Source organism: Sitophilus oryzae, unplaced genomic scaffold (assembly GCF_002938485.1).
Source record: "Sitophilus oryzae breed Bouriz unplaced genomic scaffold, Soryzae_2.0 scaffold_808_pilon_pilon, whole genome shotgun sequence".
Taxonomy (NCBI): Eukaryota; Metazoa; Arthropoda; class Insecta; order Coleoptera; family Curculionidae; genus Sitophilus; species Sitophilus oryzae.
In genome coordinates, this window is record NW_022147426.1 from 2,510,125 (window position 1) to 2,530,894 (window position 20,770).

At 32.7% G+C, this 20,770-nt stretch overlaps 1 protein-coding gene across 1 annotated transcript; it reads right to left on the reverse strand.

The window, feature by feature from the left end:
* Positions 1-1,197: 1,197 nt before the first annotated feature.
* On the reverse strand, positions 1,198-16,669 carry LOC115888819 (keratin, type I cytoskeletal 9-like). Its single transcript, XM_030908669.1, has 5 exons — positions 16,542-16,669; positions 13,490-13,550; positions 3,294-3,551; positions 1,999-2,148; positions 1,198-1,494 (listed from the first exon to the last, which is right to left on the reverse strand). Exons 1-5 carry the CDS (start codon positions 16,548-16,550, stop codon positions 1,433-1,435), a joined length of 540 nt encoding a protein of 179 aa, XP_030764529.1. The 5' UTR covers positions 16,551-16,669; the 3' UTR covers positions 1,198-1,432.
* Between the last annotated feature and the right edge of the window lie 4,101 nt (positions 16,670-20,770).

The following is a 20,770-nucleotide window of genomic DNA, read 5'->3' on the forward strand; positions in this document are numbered from 1 at the left end:
CATCCTCAAGTTTTCTTGTGCTGATCTTTCCATCGTTCTCTTCCACGCACAATAAAATTTCTAAGTCGGTATCATTTCTTGCATCTTCTCTTTGTTCCTGCCTTGCTTCACATCTGCAGGTATTTATTAGGGTACCTTTGGTCTCAAATCTCTGGATATTCCTTGCGATTGTAGATTTTCCAGGTATCGGTCTATTCCGATGCAGAGCAGCAAACATGTCCGACACCTTTTGATAACTATTTCCTTGATAATACCATTTAATCATCAATATTTTTTCTTCGGTAGTGTAATTCATGGCTAATATTTTCGATGTAGGTATGTTTTTAATAATAATAATAAAGCACTAAATAGATAAATTTCTGAAATGACAACTTTATTTGACAGTTATCTTTTACCTTGACTGGTGCTCATAAGTAAATACAGGGCCATAAGAAAGGAGAAATATTTCAAAACAAATCGGCGATAACTCGTAAACGGGCTGATCAAAAATATCTAAAGTTATTCTTTTGAATGTGGGTTTTAGTGCTCTTCAATAAATCTAAATAGAATTATTCTCTAAAATAATTAGGGAAGCCAATAATTGAGCCCATTAAAATTTACATGGGATTTCCTATGTCCCGCTCGACGATGCAACACCCGGTATACTCAATATTTGTTGTACAGGGAGTAGAAAAAATACTGTACCAAATTACCAAATTTCTTTGAGCGATAGGTACCTGGATAGAACTGCTGTGTTATTCTCGACTCGACTTAAGTTGATTCTCACTCTACCTTTCATATCAGCTCCCTTCCGTTTCCATCCCGTTTACATAAAAGATTATGATGTAAATGAATAGGACAATGTACACTATCCGTTCCGTTTCCCTTCCGTTCCATATCCTTTCCTTCCATACATTCTTACATTTGTACCAGCTCTGTTAATATTTTGCGGATATTTATTTATTCTTTCATCTCTTAATTAAATCTATTACCTTTTTCAAAAGATACAAATTTTTAAAATAAAATTTTCGTAATGATATAAATTGTACAATAAAAAGTATGGAACTGATACGGAACGGAAACTTACGTATAGCGTCAATACAATAAAAATACAGAACGAATATGGAATGGAAACGGAAGTTATAGTGAGAATCAACCTTAACTTGGACAGATCTTAAGCAAAATTTATAGTGAAGTAAAAATAATAACGAATAAACATGTATTTAACAGCTTTATTTAATTTTATAAAAAAAAACAGTCAACAACATATAAAACTAGTCAACAATAAAGATATTAAAAAAACTACAACAAGATTTATGTACATGTACCAATTTTATAATACACTTTCGACTAGTAAGAAAAAAAAATCTAAATAAGTACAACTAACAAAATAAAACATTATACTTTTGTAAGATATTATAAAATTGGTCTTGTCGAAATATGAAATGGCGTTTTAGTGACCAAAGGATCCAGATGATAGTGATTCGTAGCCTCCAGAAGAACCTTCACTGGCACCTAAAAAAATAATAAATAAAATTACCATAAAAATTTCAATAAATTAGTTAGTTATTTTCATAAATTTTATTTAATTTAGTTTAACAAGATAATTTTGCTCTCCATCGTATTATCTTAATAAATTGCACTGAAAATATCAGATCAGAGTTATCGATATTTGTGATGCACTTGTGTAATAATTCTACATACAGAAACTAGCGTGTAATGGCCAAAATTACCAAAATTTGACGTCAAATTAATGCATTTTTTACCTTATTTATGAAACTCCGTTATTTTGGACTTGTTTGAAAAACGATAAAGAGAAAATATGTTTCTTTTTTTACCACCCCTTAAAATACTTGTACTTATTTCTGGGACACCCTGTATAGACTGCACAGAAGAAATAATAACTTTTAATTAAATCCTTCACAGCTAATTTGTTATCTGTGATAGAGAACAAAAAAGCAGGCGGATATTTTTGATTTAATGCTGAAACTACCCTGTAGGGTTGGATGAAAAACATACCTAGTACGTCACTGTAGTGTCCTTCGAAACCACCCTCAGAAACACCATATCCGTGTCCACCAGATCCTCCAGACTCACCTCCGTGTCCTCCGGCAGAGTATTTGCTCGAAGCTACGAAACTGCCTCCGAATGGACCATGATGGCCACCTCCTGAAATACATCAATTCCAATGATATATCTTGTTTAGAAATATTTATTTTAACATTTTAACGGTTTGAAACAATCATATTTTTAGCATCTACAGATATTGTACGTAGGTCAAAAATCTTTTATTTTTCGATTATTGAATGTTCCGATTAATGAGGTTGAACTGAAATTCTTGTAAAATGGCTCTTAAGCTGTATTTGTTATATTTTTTGGTTGTATTGATTAAGAATATTCAATTCCAACATCATATATCCGTTTTACTATATGTAAATAAATAAATAAATGCCTTTATTGTCAAAACATTTTCAATTTATAGACAAAGATAAACTAAACAAACAAGGTACACAAACAAACAAACAATAGATAATACAAACATTATACAAATAATATTGTCAGTCTTATCGTTTAAAATAAACGTTTCTAAATGTTTACAATGTTAAAGAACAAAAAAAATAAAAATAATATTCAAAAATATTCATTAGTAAATATTAAATATAGCAATAGCAAACAATAGACGAGTGTTTACAAGATCAAGTTATGTTTGAATTGTTTTGAATTATTGCTTTAGTTTTATTAGGTAATTTGATATTTAAATAGCTGGGATTAGTTTTAATTAAACAAATATGGCCCAAAATATGGATTCCACCTCTTCCAATACTAAAGAACCTATAAAGAGTCTTAGGTTTACAGCAGATGACGACTTAGCCCTTCTAAGAGAATTTGTTGCTTGTTGCCCTAATCCCACTGGCAGACGTTGAACAATAAAGCACTGGAAATAAGCACTTTAGCCCTTTAGTTTTAAAATACCTAGTAAACAAAACAATTTCAAAGTTTTAAATTCAAAGTTAGGTTAAGTTTAAATAGCGGACGCGACGCGATCAGAATTCCTTTCGATCCGATAACTATAAATACGTTAATACCACCTCACGTAAAGGAAATAACACCTGGCCTTATTAACGTCCATGCACGCTATTCGGTTTAGCGATATCTCTCTATTACGCTGTTTATTGTTATTTTTCGCCAGTTTATTTTTGCGCACAGGAAATTTGACTCGTTTGCACATCGTCATAAAAAACAATTTTCGTACCACGAATTAGGGACAAGATTTTTATCTGTATACTTATAAAATACCTAATCTGTGGTCTTACCTTGGTGAGTCAAGTCGATGGTCTGCCCTTGGGAGTTTCCTCCGCCGCCCACTATGCTGACGCCGTGATGGAAATCACCGCCGCCGCTGTTGCCGCCGCTCTCATAGCCGCCCCCGCTGCTGCCGCCGCCACCGTAGCCGCCGCCTAGGTCCAGGGATTGGCCGCCCACTCCCAGGCTGCTGTGGCTCAGGCCGTGGTCGGCGCCGCCGAAAGATAGGCCTGCTAGGCTCAGGTCGGTGTGCTCGCCTCCACCGTAAGCTGAAAGGAAAGATGTATAAAGATTAAGGATGGGTTCTCACCTTTTAGTTTCGCCCTTGTATAAAAATACCGGCTGTCTTTCAGATGTGACTCACCCGAATATCTTTTTGATTTTTTCAGATAAAAAAAGTGAAATTTGGTATATTAGTATATATATGACATAAATCAGGATAGATTGATGGATCTATTCAATTAGTTTCACTTCCTGTTTCACCGGAAATTTTGATTTCACCACAAGTTTTGATTTTTTTAAGAATTTTTATTTTTTTATATACAGGGTGCTATAAATTCGAGGTACGAGCATTGGTATCTCGGAAACTGTAATAGATACGAAGATGGTTAAATTGGGGCCAAGTTGCCCCCCCCCCCCCGCCTTGGGATGTTCACCAAAATTCCATCAAAAAAGTTTTAAAAATTTCAAGGATTGCTGAGTTCTTTGGGAAAAACGGATTTTTTTGAAAATAAATTTTATTTTTTCCTGTCGTTACTTTTTAGAAAATCAAGAAACTAATTGCACATTCTCTTAGCCACTTTATTAGGACTATCTGAGAGTGTTTTTATATTTTTAAATTAGCTGATAATTTGTGAGATACAGAGGCATATTTTATTTCCGGTTTTGAAAGTCCCTGGTCTTCCGAGTACAATGATATGCCACAATTTACTTTTTTTTTGTTTTGGCTAACTTTAGAACAACAAAACTATTTAATTATTATTTAAAATAATTTTGAGTTCGACTCTGTTTCTTTAAATTATTTAATCTGATGATATTCATCGCAACAATATTGATCAGCATAATTAACATTGAATAAGGAAAATCGAGCCAATTGAAAGATTCAAATAAATAATATCCAGGTCAGCAATTTAAAGATATTATTCTTAACTTTGTTTCTTGTGTATTTGAAATCTCAGTGTACGATCTAATAATATGCATAATATTAATAGTAGTTATTATATAAGGGTTTATCGTAAGACTATAAAAGCTGCCAAGGACATTTATTATAATGGGAGGCTAGCCAAATCCGGTAATGTTGCTAAAGAGACTTGGGCTATTGTAAATGACTTAAGGAATAAGACTTCTTCGTCTGGCACAGTCTTTAATTCACCTGAAGATTTAAACACTTACTTTGTTAATGTGGCTAAAAATTTAGTGAACACCATAACTCCTTCTCTTGATTCACTTTCATATCTACCTAAAGCGAATGAGAATTTACACAGTTTCTTCTTCACGTCCGTAGCATTAGATGAGCTCTGTAGTACAATTAAAAGCATTAAAAATAAATTCTCATCTGGGACTGATGGGCTTACTCTCAAAATGTTCTTTGAACTTCCGGAATGCACATTAATCTATCTTACTACTTTAATTAATGAGTCATTCCAAAAAGGAGTTTTTCCAAACTGCCTTAAGACAGCAATAATTATTCCTCTGCATAAAGGAGGAGATAAAGATCAAGCTTCGAACTATCGCCCAATTGCTCTCCTGCCCACATTATCTAAGATCATTGAAAGATTGGTTAAAAAAGGCTTCTATCTTTTCTCCTTAAATATAAAGTACTTTCTACCCATCAATTTGGATTTCTAAGTAACAGTTGCACAAATAATGCTATGTTCGACCTTTTTAATAATGTATACTCTAGCCTGAATAACCATCACTCTACAGCTACAATTTTCTGTGATTTCTCTAAGGCTTTCGACTGTGTAAATCATAATATCTTAATTAACAAATTGCAATACTATGGATTCAGGGGAGTGCCGCTCGAATGGCTTAAGTCGTATCTTGGCAACAGAAGGCAGCTTGTGAGGATTGATACGTGTATGTCTTCTTGTAAGCCTATAAAATGTGGTGTCCCTGAGGGTTCAGTACTTGGCCCTATTTTATTTCTGGTGTTTATCAACGACATTGCAAATCTAGACATTAGTGGTAAAATCTGCCTCTTTGCGGACGATACTAGTTTCACTTGGAGCGGCCCAGATGTTACGGCACTATATGATACTATATCCAGTGACTTACGCACCATTAAATCTTGGTGCGATTCTAATCTCCTATGCCTCAACCTTTCAAAAACTAAAGTTTTGTCATATAAAAGTACTATACAACCTTTTGTACTTAATAACACCACTATTGACGTCGTGGACTCTGTGAGATTCTTAGGACTTGTTGTGGACAACTCGTTAAAATGGGACTTGCACATCGAAGCCTTATCAAAGAAACTAAGCTCTGCCTGTTTTGCGCTAAGATCAGTGTCTAAGGAACTTAACTCATCAACCTCTAGAATGCCCTTTTTGAGTCGCATCTTCGTTATGCCCTTCCATTCTGGGGTACTTGCTGTGCGACAAAATTTGATCGTATTTTCAAACTTCAAAAGAGAGCAGTTCGATACTTATTGGGACTAAACAGTAGAACTCACTGCCAGAATTTCTTTAAAAATTTCAAAATACTGAATCTTCCTTCCTTATTCATTTTTGAATCCGTTTGCTTAATCCGCAAGCACATATTCTCTATTCCGGAAAGGCCTTCTCAGAACTATCCACTTAGGAATGCGGTGCACGATATTTATCTGCCAACTCCGAGCTCAGAACTAGTTAAGGGCTCAATACTGTACAATGCCAAGAAAATGTACAATCATTTGCCTGCGAATATCAAGTCACTTTCATTCTTTTCCGCATTTCGCAAAGCTCTGAAAGCATACTTACTGGAGAGAGCCCTATATGCGGTCAACGACTTTTTTGTTGGTGTTTAATCATGAACAATTTAGAATTTTAATTTTAATATTTTGATACTCTCACAGACTGGTTAAAGGTTGTGTATGTTGTATTTAATATTTTATAACTCTTGATTTTATGTTATTATAACATGATTTTATCCATTTACAGTTTTTGCTTTTGTAAAATTTTCTAGATACGCCTGTGTTCTGCAATGTCCATATATGTTTTATTTGTAATTTTATGACGTAATTTTTTTTTTGAATTGATTTGTATTGTATGACATTTTTTTTATTATTTGTATATTTGTTTTTGTGCTTTTTTTGTTTTGCTTTGTCGATGAAGCTGTTTTGGCTTTTTGTACAATAAAGCGTTATTTTTTTTTTTTATAAATTATAAATAAATCAACTTCTACAAACTAGTTTATAATGCTCTACATGTTCGAAAGGGCTACCATCCTCCCAATTGCACACATTTATTTTTCGTTCAATTTTATTTATATAGCTCTTTGAAAATATCTTCTTATACTTCAGAATTTTTTACTTTTTATTGTAAATGTTCAATGTTTCACTTAGGAAATCAATACATTTTAACATTGGACTTAAAATGACGTCAAGAAATGCAAAAAATATTAAGTGTGGCATATCATTGTACTCAGAAGACCAAGTTCTTTCAAAACATGAAATAAAAAATGCAGGTCCGTATTTAAAAAAAATAAGTTGGCCCCTATATCTCACAAATTATCAGCTAATTTGAAAATCTAAAAATACTATCAGATAGCCCTAATAAATTGGCTATGAGAATGTGCAATTAGTTTTTTGATTTTCTAAAAAGCAACGACAAGAAAAAATAAAATTGATTTTCAAAAAAATCCTTTTTTTTTTCAAAAAACTCAGCTATCTTGGTGAATATCCCAAAGCGCAACTTTGCCCCAATTCAACTATGTTCGTATCTATTACGGTTACCGAGATACCAATGACCGTACCTCGAATTTGTAGCACCCTATATATCTAATATTTTTATTTTAAAGTATTTTTTACTTTATTTCATCGAAAATTACAATCTGAATAGAATGACATAACATCATATTATGTCGACTTTTCACATCATCATTTAAAAAAACGTTTCAAATTTCAATCTAGAGTGCCATGACTGTGTTAAAAACACTAATTTTTAATCAAGGAGACTGGGAAAATAGATTTGATCGTCTAATGTTTTTAGTGTCTTGTCCCGGCCGGTTAAAAGATGCCCAAATCGTATTTTTAATCATATCTCAATTTTTTCAAATGGAACGATGGTGACTCATTAGCATATTTGGAAAAAGCATTTTTTTACGAATAATTTGGTACCACACACTTGATATTTCGAGTAAGATTGTCGTTATGAACCGCCTGTTATAATTTCAAATAAACAATATGCGAAAATGTCAAAAGTTGACATATGATATGTCATTCTATTCAGAGAGTCATCTTCTATCGAATAAAGTGAAAACATGAATGGTGTCATTTAAAAATCAAAAGTTGATTATCAACCTTGATTTATGTCATATAAGTAGTATTTTATATCTCGTTTTTTTATCTAAAAAAATAAAAAGTTATAGGGGTGAGATAATTTTGAAAATAGAGGTGCTGTATAATTATTTACTACAATAATTCTGTGTATAATGTGATCTAAGTCGATCAGGAACAACATTCCAGAAACGGAAGTCAGCCGATAGTTTAGAAACACTTATTTAACTAATAGTTACAAATAATTTGAGATATTTTGTAGGAAATGGACATTCTCCAATTCATTATAAATGTATAACAAAAAGCTAAAAAACATCTGAAACACTTTCTCCTTCGACTGATTTAATAGCTTCAAATAGGAAATTCCAATTATGTGTGAAAAACGTGTGACAACTACACCAGATACCATAGATTCATAAAGCGTGGTGAATAAATTAGAACAAATAGGAAAAAAGTATATTTTTTCCATAGCAACTATTAAAATTGCCTTATATCTATCAAAAATAGTAGATAAAATCTTTGAATAAGAAGACTAAGGAAGGAGCATATCAAAAATCTTAGGTACACCGCGATGGGCCTCAAATATGGCCGACTTAAATTCCAGTTTATCAGTGTCGTTCTAATTTTATTTAAAAAATGTAAAACTATGATGTAGGGTAGACGTGGGGTAGACTCAATAATTCTGTTTTTTGTTAATTGTGTTTTATTTTACGTTGTGAATAAATGTTGGTAGTTATTAAAATTGTTATAAAAATATATAATTCTAATAAAAATAGATAAGTTATAATAAGTATTTATTAACACAAACATCCGATACGCTACTGAAGCAGGTAAGTCAAATTAACGTATCTAAATTCTTTGACATTTAATCTTTGACAAGTAATAAATAAAAGCTAAAATGCAAGAAAAATATATAATTTAGTTAATTTAAGTGAATTTCATAAATAATCAGTTTACTACACGTATGTATATTATATAGTCACTTACTAGCGAAAAGTTGTTCCATTATTTCACTCAATTTTTGCCGAGATCTACCGCACGCTACACAACCAACTATTTTAGAGTCTTTTTCGATAAATCGCGACAGTGTCACTGTTAATTTAAGTTCTGCCACAATTTCCATCTAGATTTACTACCTTTATACAACTATCAGTAGTAGAATAAATAATAAATAACATAAAATAAGCTCCGTAAAGACTGACAAATCCACAAAATTTCAAATCAAATTCAAATGTGTCAAATGAATCGTCAAACAGAACTGTCAAGGATCCCCACCCTAGAGTGCTTTTATGGCGCTTTTTCCGCCCACCATGCATGAATACATGGATAGTATTATGCTCCTTCCTTAGTCTTCTTATTCAAAGAGATAAAATAGTACTTTAACCGCAAGGGCATTGGCATAAGTACAGGGGGGCCTGGGGGTGCCGCCCCCCCCAGGTACTGCAGGGCAGCCCCCAGAGAAATCCTGAATTGCGACTCTTGGCTACGTATTAATTTTTATTTGCTTGTGATGTAGTAAAAATGACGTTTTCCAGCTTTGTTTAGTTAACATTATTTTGTTGTGTTCAAATTTTTATATTTTTTAGAAAATTTGTAGGTATTTAAGTAATCTACGGGAACACGGTTTGATAACCAAGTCTAAGAAATTTATTGATAGAGGAATTCATGTAAACGTTTTATTCAAAAAATATGTTTTTTAAATTATTTTTCATTTTTAAAAAAACAAAAGCCCTAGGCCCCCCTGGGCTCAATCCCAGCCCCCCCCCCTTCCATTTTTGAAAATTTTTGTATTCCTTTTCATAAATTATTCGGGATTTAAATGGAAGTAGTTTGAATATGGCGTTCGTCGCCTCAGCCTGAATATCTGTTGGTAATTTACTTATTTCGTTTTGAGCCATTTCTGGCACCAGTTCAATCAGCAATCGACACGAAGGAGAATTAAAAAATATTGACTCTAAACTGACAACTAAAGAGACAGCTTTATTTATTTGTCAAATTACATAGAAACCAACGCTAACCCAGCACAATATTTTTTCTACTCGTAATAAATTCCTTGAAATAATAATTTCTGAATATTTTTTAAAACGTAACTCGCTATATATATATATCGTTCCCATATATATCAGCGACTCTGTATTAGAAGATAATAATATGATTCATTTTACCAACTTTGGTCGCGTTATGGAATACATTCGCCTATGTTGGCTGGTGGCGTCCCTACTAAGAACCAATGAACTTGCAAAAGAAAGGATTGTTACAGTTAGTTAAAAGTGATAGTAAAATATAAAAAAGAACATGCCGCACAATCGTTCCGATGATCAGCTAAGAGACCGGAAGATGAAAGTGAAAATATCGCTCACGAATCTAATTTCTATTAATATTAATGAAGTAGTTGAAGAAATGCGTGTTCGAATTCTCGATTGACAGCCACGACATTCCGTTACGCAACGAATTATCGCTTTATTTAGTTGTTACATAATTCTATAAAAGTTTAAAAACTTTAAAAATAATTTATCATACGATCGAAATAAAAAACGATGTCAAAGACGGCTGGGAATGAGAATCAATAATAATTTTGCCGAGGTCAAGCCCCCAATAAAAATATCGAACTTAGTGTGCTTTCTATGTTCGCGTGTTCTAAGTTAGTGTGATTTCTAAAGGCGCATCCTCACTACTCGTGTACTTCATAAACATTTGTTATTGGTATACATATACTTGCCATCATGATACAAGATCGGTTAGGTTTTGTTAGGTTCTTGCCATGTCGTGAGAACGGTTTACCTCGGAACATAGCCCTAGTTAAAGTATCACAATTATTCGTACACTTGCCAAGTGTAGCCTTGGCCAGCCTTGGCTATACATGCCGAGGCGCTCAAACGACTGCGCAAATAATTGTAATGTTATAGGGTATGTCGCGTTTATTTCCGGATCGTAGTGTTTTTCGAGTAAAAATTTAAAACGTCGAAACAATAATAGATTATATAATATCAAATTTACATTAATAACTTCAATTATTGGCGACATACCTAAATCGTTCCTTCAGCAATAAATGGAGTGGACAAATGAAGACTACACGGGAAAAACCAGATATGTTACATTTTCATAGAAATTAAGATTGCCTTATATACAACTAGAGATACAACTTTATAGGAAAGTACGCAAATATTGGTGTAGACAAAGTCGTACAATGCGTAGACGAGTCGTGAAAGTGCGTCTATAGACCGACGATATTTAAAGGTGCGTATTCATTATCCGAACGAACGAACGAACGAATGTTCGCTAGTGGTATGGACGGGGACCGCACGAGAAGATCGGACGCGAACGCCTTTGATGTACCGACTCGAAACGGATGGTCGAGCGAACGAACGAACGGCCGCATGCGTTCGGTCCCCGTCTAAATATACCGCACTTTCATTCGTTCGTTCGTTCGTTCGGATAATGAATACGCACCTTAATGTTAAAATCAAACTTATATAAGTTACATCAACGACTAAAGAATACAAGGACTAATAACACCCGAGTCCCAAATTGTTACCATACCTCCAAACAGTGCCGTGGCACATTTTTTTTCTTAACATAGCTGCTTGAAAAGATATTTATATTTTTGATAATTTTTTTGACTACGACTTTGGTGTATGCGGTGGTATAGTCCGTATAGGTCTATAAAATGAATAACTTTGAATTTTGACCGTTATTTTTTACCAACATGGCAAATATAAAATCCCTCTATCAAAAAAGTTAATGATATTCTTTAAATTGAGTGCCTGAACGAATCAGATAGGTAACTCTTTTTACTTTCGTGAAATAGAAAAGGAAAATAATAAAACAAGTGACAATTCTTCCTCTTCTTGCAAAAATCAACACAAAATGTCATAATTGACAAAAGTAAAATGTCATCAGCTTTTGACATTTCTAAATATTAGACCAATGCCGTCTCTAATAGAACAGCCACGGAGCGAGATTTATGACGTCACGCTGGTTAGATACTACGTATTAATAAATATGTTGTAGAATACATGGAAAACATAATTATTCCTCGTATTTTTGGTTTGTGTTTTAAAAATGATATAGTTTACATGAAATATACATAATATAAGTTAATAAATACAATATAATATATACCTATTTATAGTAATAAATCCTTTGGCAAATAAACTATGAACCATACAAATACAGCAAATGTTTTACAATATACAAATAATGAATAGGTGGTACATAAGATAATGGGTAAAATGTAAAATATATTTTAAATTTAGGGTTTGAAAATCGATCTAATTTAACAAAAAACATTCAATATCTACTAATAGTGATGTATTATTATTTGCATTCACAAAAATTATTTATATATTATAATGTTTACTGCAATTAATAAACTAATATAAACTTGTCAAAAGATGACCACATATTTTTTTAAATTATTATTCTTAACACAAAAACTATCTACATTGACTATGGAGTACGATTTCAGCCATACTGTAAAACATTTGCTGCATTTGTATGGATCATAGTTTATCTGCCAACGTATTTATTACTATAAATAGGTATATATATTGTATTTATTAACTGTATATTATCTATATTTCATGTAAACTATACCATTTTTAAAATACAAACCAAAAATACGAGGAATAATTATGTTTTCCATGTATTCTACAACATATTTATTAATCCGTAGTATCTAACTAGTGTGACGTCATAAATCTCGCTCCGTGGCTGTTCTATTAGAGACGGCATTGCGTCAGCATGGACGCAAATTACTAACCTAATAAAATTAACACTAGAAAAGCCCGCGGGAACTGTCAAATTCAAAGTTATTCGTTTTACAGACTATATCATACTAATTAATTACGAAAAAAACGTATTAAAATGTTTACAAATGGTACAAAACTAGTATCGACGTATAGCACATATCAAGTACATAATATAATATCAGAAAAATAAATTATCGAATTCAATAAAAAACGCTAAAAAGGTGGAGTGGACTGTTTATTTACCTATGAAACGTAACTCCTGGCTCTTTCTTATCGCTGCGGCTTTTATACTTGAAAGCTGAACAACTAATCACCATTGTAATAAAGTTTATACAAAGTTCACTACACGCACAAACTATTAAAAATCGCTAAAATCGTCGCTGATTATTGTTACAGCCAAAAAATGGCGTCTAACATCACTTGTCTGTATTCTTTAGTCATTCTTTCCTAAATCTTTAACAAGACGTTTTCTATTCAAAATTATCTAACCAATATTTAATCGACTTTAATATGTTAAATCTTGATTATAAATTCTACAAAGGTATCTTTCGCCTTTACAGCGTTTTCACATGCGACGGACCGTCCGTCGTGTTTTTTCAAGATAGCCGTCGGGCGAACTCCGTCGGACGGAGCATACGCGTCCATGTGAAATTGTTCATATAAACTCATGGTACTTGCTCGAAGTTGCGGACGCTCCGCTCCATCTGAAAGCGCTGTTATACCTTTTTTAAAGTAAATGTAAACGATCCTTTCTTCTAGGTGATTCCTAGAAGATTTTGGCTATTGTGTATAAAAACTAGATAAAAAATACACCATTCACACGATAATTCAGACACTACAGTGGCGTGTAAGCCTAAGTTAATGTCTCTTTTGAGGAAAAAATAATTTAAATCTTATTTTATATCTTTTATTAGTTCTATTTACTCCAAGAACGATACGGTATATTAATAAAAATTAAAAAAATACTTATGGTACTTACATGATGAGACTATACCAGGTCTGCAAGTACCTACAGCTACCAAAGCACTAAGAACGAGGAACTGAAACAATAAAGAATCATTAAGTCACAGTATCTTCATTTTGACAATGAAAAATAATTATTTGGGTCTTAAATTCACCAGTCCATTTGACTAGTCCGAAAAAGTAGCAAAATAAGCGTTCGGCATTTAACGTTATATGTAAAACTGACTAGGTATTTTTACACAAATGAAGAAGGAAATTAAAGATAAAGGATTATACTTAGTTTTTAGACAACTCCTTCATTTTTAAGATATTGATGGTCAAACATCAACAAAATATTCCTTATGTTTGGACTAAATTTTCTTGAAAATAAAGACATAATTTAAAATTCCGTTACAATACGGAAATAGATTGAAGTTTTGTGATTACAGTGATATATAATTTATATGGTTTTGTAACAAATTGCTCGCTATTTTATGGCAAATGCTGAAGCTCTGCAAACTTTAATCAAGCCTTAATCAAAGCACGTGTGTTTGGAATTTCGGGTGTGGCTTAGGGAATGCAATCCCGCAAATGCGGGATCCCTCTAAGATTCCGCGGGATCAAAGTTGCGGGATTTACCGTGCGGGATTCGCGGGATCAACACATTATCAAACATTACTACTGGGTAACCGAATCGATCTCGATTAAGATCAAACCGCTTCGTTCCGGGCCGATGCGTCGACGCTCGGAACCCGGGGGATTCCCCTTACGGCTTGGCCATTAAAAATAAGTGAAACAAACAGGCTAGTTGTTGTAGTTAGATTTCTTTCTGGCGTATGTACGTAAGTGAAGAAAAGCGTTTAACTAGTACTTGTGACAATTTCGTCAAATAAATTGCCGGACATAATTATTGGGAGCAGCAAAATTTTAGGGTAAATTTAAAGTTGAATATCTCTTGAACTAAAAAAGATTTTGGGATGCGGTTTGGACCAGGTTTTAGATGAATCTATTGTGATTAAGATGCTGATGTGGTTTTCGAAAATATATTTAGCGAATTCTCGTATACAGGGTGTTTTATAAGAGTGTGAAAATTTGATCAAGAATCTTTTTTACCGCAAATTTACAATTTTTAAAAAATCGAAATTTTTACCAAGTACGACGAATCTGTATTGAAATTAGAAAAAACAATTTGATCGGTTTTTAATTTTTTTTTGTTTTAAGGAAGATACGACGTTTTTTTCGAAAAATATGCATTTTTAGTCACACGTATGGCCCTAAATGGTACAAAAAGCTTTGTACATTCTGCATATGCCAAACAATTATTGATATAGAGTGTATCTAAAAGCAGATAACTAGCACAAGTTAAAAAAAACTTCAATCAGAATAATATTTTTATTTATAAAATAAGTAGATAAATTATAATAAGATTTAGGTTTATTTAATATTAAATATATTTTTTGAACACCCTGTATACCTCGGTGTCCAAATTTCTGTACAGCTAGTTTAAGATACACGCTATATCAATATATTGTGGGCCTATGCAAAATGTACAATGCCTTTTGTACCATTTAGGACCCAATGTATGACTATTGTTTACAATCCCGCAATTTTGCGGATCCGCGGAATTGATTGCTTTAATCCCGCGGGGTTGCGGGATTGACATTTTGGTGCGGGATTGCATTCCCTAGGTGGCTTAACACATGATAGGGCTAAGCTTTAGGCAGATATCTAAAATATAATATACAGGGTGGTCCGAATTGTATTCCGGAAACTTCGGGAGCATATTCTGCAGATAAAAAGAAGTAAAAAACTTCTTATAAATGTATGTCCAAAAATGCTTAGTTTCGGAGATACAGGGTGTAGAAGTTTCATTTTTATTTCGATTTTTTCCAAATAATTTCTGAAGTAACGTCAATATTTGGATGAAAATTGGTGTCTGTTAGTTTTTTGACATGAGAAATTTGATTTTGGTGTCATTATGACTCCTATTTGTAGAGGGCGCCACCTACATGTGTTTTAACTGTTTTTGAAGAGTAATAACTTTTTGTCCGTACCTGTATAGAACTGTTGAGTGAAAAAATATTCATTTTCGTATTTTTTTACGTAAAAAATGTCACTTGGTAAAAATCGTTACGAGCAACCCTTCTCGAGATATTTAGAATGGGAATAGTCAATACATGTCATCATTGACAAAAAATAGACATGTTGAGTAGATAGTTATTTGACTAAAAAGATAAATTTGGAAAATTTTTATTTTTTTAAATTAATGATAAAACTTTCTTCGAAAAAATGATGACTGATGATGGTTTGGCACAAAAACATTTCAAATTTATGATTTCCCTCTATCTATATAAGATCGCTGTCATTTATATGTAAAATTATATGGGAAATGTCACCGATTGTCATTTCATAGCCATCTCTGACGCCGTTTTTATTCGATCATACGGTATTTAGACAACATGTTTAATTTATGTCAACGATGACAGGTATTGATAATTTCGATTTCAAATATCTCGAGAACTATTACTCGTAGCGATTTTTATTAAGAGATCTTTTTTACGTTAAAAACGTCCTAAATGTATATTTTTTTACTTGGTAGTTTTATACAGGTACGGACGAAAAGTTATTAGTCTTCAAACCAGTTAAAAATATGTAGGTGGCGCCCTCTACAAGTAGGAGTCATATTGATATCAAAATCGAATTTCTCATATCAAAAAACTTCCAGACACCAAATTTCATCCAAATATTGATGTTACTTTGGAAAAAATCGAAATAAAAATGAAACTTCTACACCCTGTATCTCCGAAACTAAGCATTTTAGGACATTCTTACTTATTTTTATCTGCAGAATATGCTGCTGAAGTTTCGGGAATACAGTTCGGACCACCCTGTATATTTTCTTCGGCCATACACCCGCTTTACCCGACCCCTGAGAGCGACCCGAACAGTACAGCGTAATAGAATCTTAAGTATAAAGTATAATTGAAAGCACTAATTTATTTAACTAATTTCGAAGTCTTTCCAAAAATTTTTTCTGCTAATAATTTCACAACACCAGGAAGTAACATAGATGTGTTATACGCACTCACCCTATTCATTTTTGTCACAATTTTTCTTTATTTTTTAACTCTGAAGATCGATAATCATCGACGAATAATTAAAATTATATATGCACTAATATTTTACTTCCTGACAAGCTGATCTTATATACAGTGCAGAGAGGTGAGCGTCGAAAGAATGGCACATCCTGAGGAAGGGGATCCGCCCAGCCCGCAAACAGAAGAAAGCCTTTCTCTTTGTAAGTGTATCAATGTAAACGTTCAAACGTTTGGAGTATAAGATTGATTAATTTTTAGAAATGCGTCGAGATTCTGGTCTAACTGTTACTTTTTTGATATTTTTTTCTTTGAACAAAAAGTTTAAAGATATATCAACAAACATAGGTGGAACCTTTGAATAAGAAGACTAAGGAAGGAGCATATCAAAAATCTTAGGTACACCGCGATGGGCCTCAAATATGGCCGACTTAAATTCCGGTTTATCAGTGTCGTTCTAATTTTATTTAAAAAATGTAAAACTATGACATAGGGTAGACGTGGGGTAGACTCAATAATTTGTTGTTTTATTTTACGTTGTGAATAAATGTTGGTAGTTATTAAAATTGTTATAAAAATATATAATTCCAATAGAAATAGATAAGTTATAATAAGTATTTATTAACACAAACATCCGATACGCTACTGAAGCAGGTAAATCAAATTAACGTACCTAAATTCTTTGACATCTAATCTTTGACAAGTAATAAATAGAAACTAAAATGCAAGAAAAATATATGTATAATTTAGTTAATTTAAGTGAATTTCATAAATGATCGGTTTACTACACGTATGTATATTATATAGTCACTTACTAGCGAAAAGTTGTTCTATTATTTCACTCAATTTTTGCCGAGATCTACCGCACGCTACACAACCAACTATTTTAGAGTCTTTTTCGATAAATCGCGATAGTGTCACTGTTAATTTAAGTTCTGCCACAATTTCCATCTAGATTTACTACCTTTATACAACTATCAGTAGTAGAATAAATAATAAATAACATAAAATAAGCTCCATAAAGACTGACAAATCCACAAAATTTCAAATCAAATTCAAATGTGTCAAATGAATCGTCAAACAGAACTGTCAAGGATCCCCACCCTAGAGAGCTTTTATGGTGCCTTTTCCGCCCACCATGCATGAATACATGGATAGCATTATGCTCCTCCCTTAGTCTTCTTATTCAAAGGGTGGAACTCGTTTAAAACGGGTAAATATACAGAGTGAGTCTTAAATAAGTGCAAATATTTTCAGAGGTAGTAAATTTCGACCCCAGAAACACGTCTATGGAATTTTTTGAAAAAGTTTTTGAACATTTTTTAATTTATAAGTTAGTTATAAAACATAATATCTCCATAATATGGCAACATAGGTACTAGATTAAATTTACAAGAAAGAAAACTGAGAAAAGATACAATACTTTAACCAAAAAATAATTGTTTTCTTAAATTTTCAAAGTAAAATAACTCGGATATTTTGGAGTTATTTGAAAAACGGTAAAGAGAAAATATGTTTCTTTTATCGAGGTCTACCAGCCCTGAAAATATTTGCACATATCTAAGACTCACCCTGTATAATATGTATTGTTTGTTCAACGATCGTGCAACGTTACGTCATATATTGTCGAACTCTCTCTTTCATTTGACAACCAGATGAAAGAGATTTGTGGCGTCATTACAGCATTTCGTAAATTACTGCCTCATTGTATTCATTGAAGCCCTTCATAGCAATGACTAAAGTATTGTTGCGGACCTTTGAATAAGAAGACTAAGGAAGGAGCATAATGCTATCCATGTATTCATGCATGGTGGGCGGAAAAAGGACTCTAGGGTGGGGATCCTTGACAGTTCTGTTTGACGATTCATTTGACACTAGATGGAAATTGTGGCAGAACTTAAATTAACAGTGACACTATCGCGATTTATCGAAAAAGACTCTAAAATAGTTGGTTGTGTAGCGTGCGGTAGATCTCGGCAAAAATCTAGTGAAATAATGGAACAACTTTTCGCTAGTAAGTGACTATATAATATACATACGTGTAGTAAACCGATCATTTATGAAATTCACTTAAATTAACTAATTATATATTTTTTTTCTTGCATTTTTGCTTTTATTTACTACTTGTCAAAGATTAGATGTCACTTACCTGCTTCAGTAGCGTATCGGATGTTTATGGTTATAAATAATTATTATAACTTATCTATTTTTATTAGAATTTTATATTTTTATAACAATTTTAATAACTACCAACATTTATTCACAACGTAAAATAAACTAATAAATTATTGAGTCTACCCCACGTCTACCCTACACTTTGAATAAGAAGACTAAGGAAGGAGCATATCAAAAATCTTAGGTCCACCGCGAAGGGACTCAAATATGGCCGACTTAAATTCCGGTTTATCAGTGCCGTTCTAATTTTATTCAAAAAATGTAAAACTATGATGTAGGGTAGATGTGGGGTAGACTCAATAATTTGTTTTTTTTTATTTTACGTTGTGAATAAATGTTGGTAGTTATTAAAATTGTTATAAAAATATAAAATTCTAATAAAACTAGATAAGTTATAATAATTATTTATTAACACAAACATCCGATACGCTACTGAAGCAGGTAAGTCAAACTGACGTATCTATTGATCTTTGTATCGAATTCTTTGACATCTAATCTTTGACAAGTAGTAAATAAAAGCAAAAATGCAAGAAAAAATATATAATTAGTTAATTTAAGTGACTTTCATAAATGATCGGTTTACTACATGTATGTATATTATATAGTCACTTACTAGCGAAAAGTTGTTCCATTATTTCACTCGATTTTTGCCGAAATCTACCGCACGCTACACAACCAACTATTTTAGAGTCTTTTTCGATAAATCGCGATAGTGTCACTGTTAATTTAAGTTCTGCCACAATTTCCATCTAGATTTACTACCTTTATACAACTATCAGTAGTAGAATAAATAATAAATAACATAAAATAAGCTCCGTAAAGACTGACAAATCCACAAAATTTCAAATCAACTTCAAATGTGTCAAATAAATCGTCAAACAGAACTGTCACGGATCCCCACCCTACAGTCCTTTTTCCGCCCACCATGCATGAATACATGGATAGCATTATGCTCCTTCCTTAGTCTTCTTATTCAAAGACCCTACATCATAGTTTTACATTTTTTTAAATAAAATTAGAACGGCACTGATAAACCGGAATTTAAGTCGGCCATATTTGAGTCCCTTCGCGGTGGACCTAAGATTTTTGATATGCTCCTTCCTTAGTCTTCTTATTCAAAGTTGCGGACCCATGTGGACTCGGCCTAACCTAACTAATATGTCCCGCCCCCATATGACCTTAATATGATATTAAAAAATAGACACCGTAATGATTAATTCGAACGTTCGAGAACAATCGAGTCCCACTGGAATGGAGGAGTACATACGAGAACATTCTAAACTTTCTCTATGCACCTAATGATCTAATGGATTATTCGAAAACTGTTTAGCTCTGGATATATAAGCCGTGCCTGGGGCCTGAGGAGGACAGGAAACAAATAGACGCATACAGTTGCCGCGCGCTAAATTCAAAATAAATTCTTTCTAGATAAATAGTTTGTAAATAGTTTTGTAAGTATTTTATCGTTATTGTTTTGTTACTTAGTGTAAAATAAATTGTGTTTAAACAAATTATCCACATGGGACCGACGAAAAACGTAACAGTATACAAGAAATTGAATTTGATACCTATTTTTCTGATAATATATTTACTTGATATGTGCTACACATCGATACTAGTTTTGTACCTTTTGTTGACATTTTAATACGTTTTTTTCGTAATTAATTAGTATGATAACATCGCATGCAGCACAGGCGTAGTCAAAACATTTATCAAAAAATATAAATATCTCTTCAAACAGCTAAGTTAAGAAAAATATGTTTCACGGCACTGTTTGGTGGTATGGTAACAATTTCCTCTCGGGTGTTATTTGTCCTTGTATTCTTTAGTCATTGTACCAGCTGAAAACTTATGGACTAATTCAGGAAGTACGTGAAAAACAATAGGGCGTCGAAAATATTGACGTAATTGTCCAGGATCGAATACCAAACCATATCTATTTATCTGTGTCGTCTTTACTGAAGTAACGACTTGCTCTAGAAAGTTGCTTTTGTACTAAAAGATAGCTAATTAGCTCTTCTAAAAACTGTCGTCGCCGGATTTTTTGT

Bases quoted from the DNA above. Each gene is read 5' to 3' on its own strand.
- LOC115888819 (XM_030908669.1), bottom strand. The intron at 3,552-13,489 runs GTAAGTACCATA...CTTTCCTTTCAG, and splicing joins ACCTGGTATAGTCTCATCAT to CTTACGGTGGAGGCGAGCAC. The intron at 2,149-3,293 runs GTAAGACCACAG...GATGTATTTCAG, and splicing joins CATCGACTTGACTCACCAAG to GAGGTGGCCATCATGGTCCA.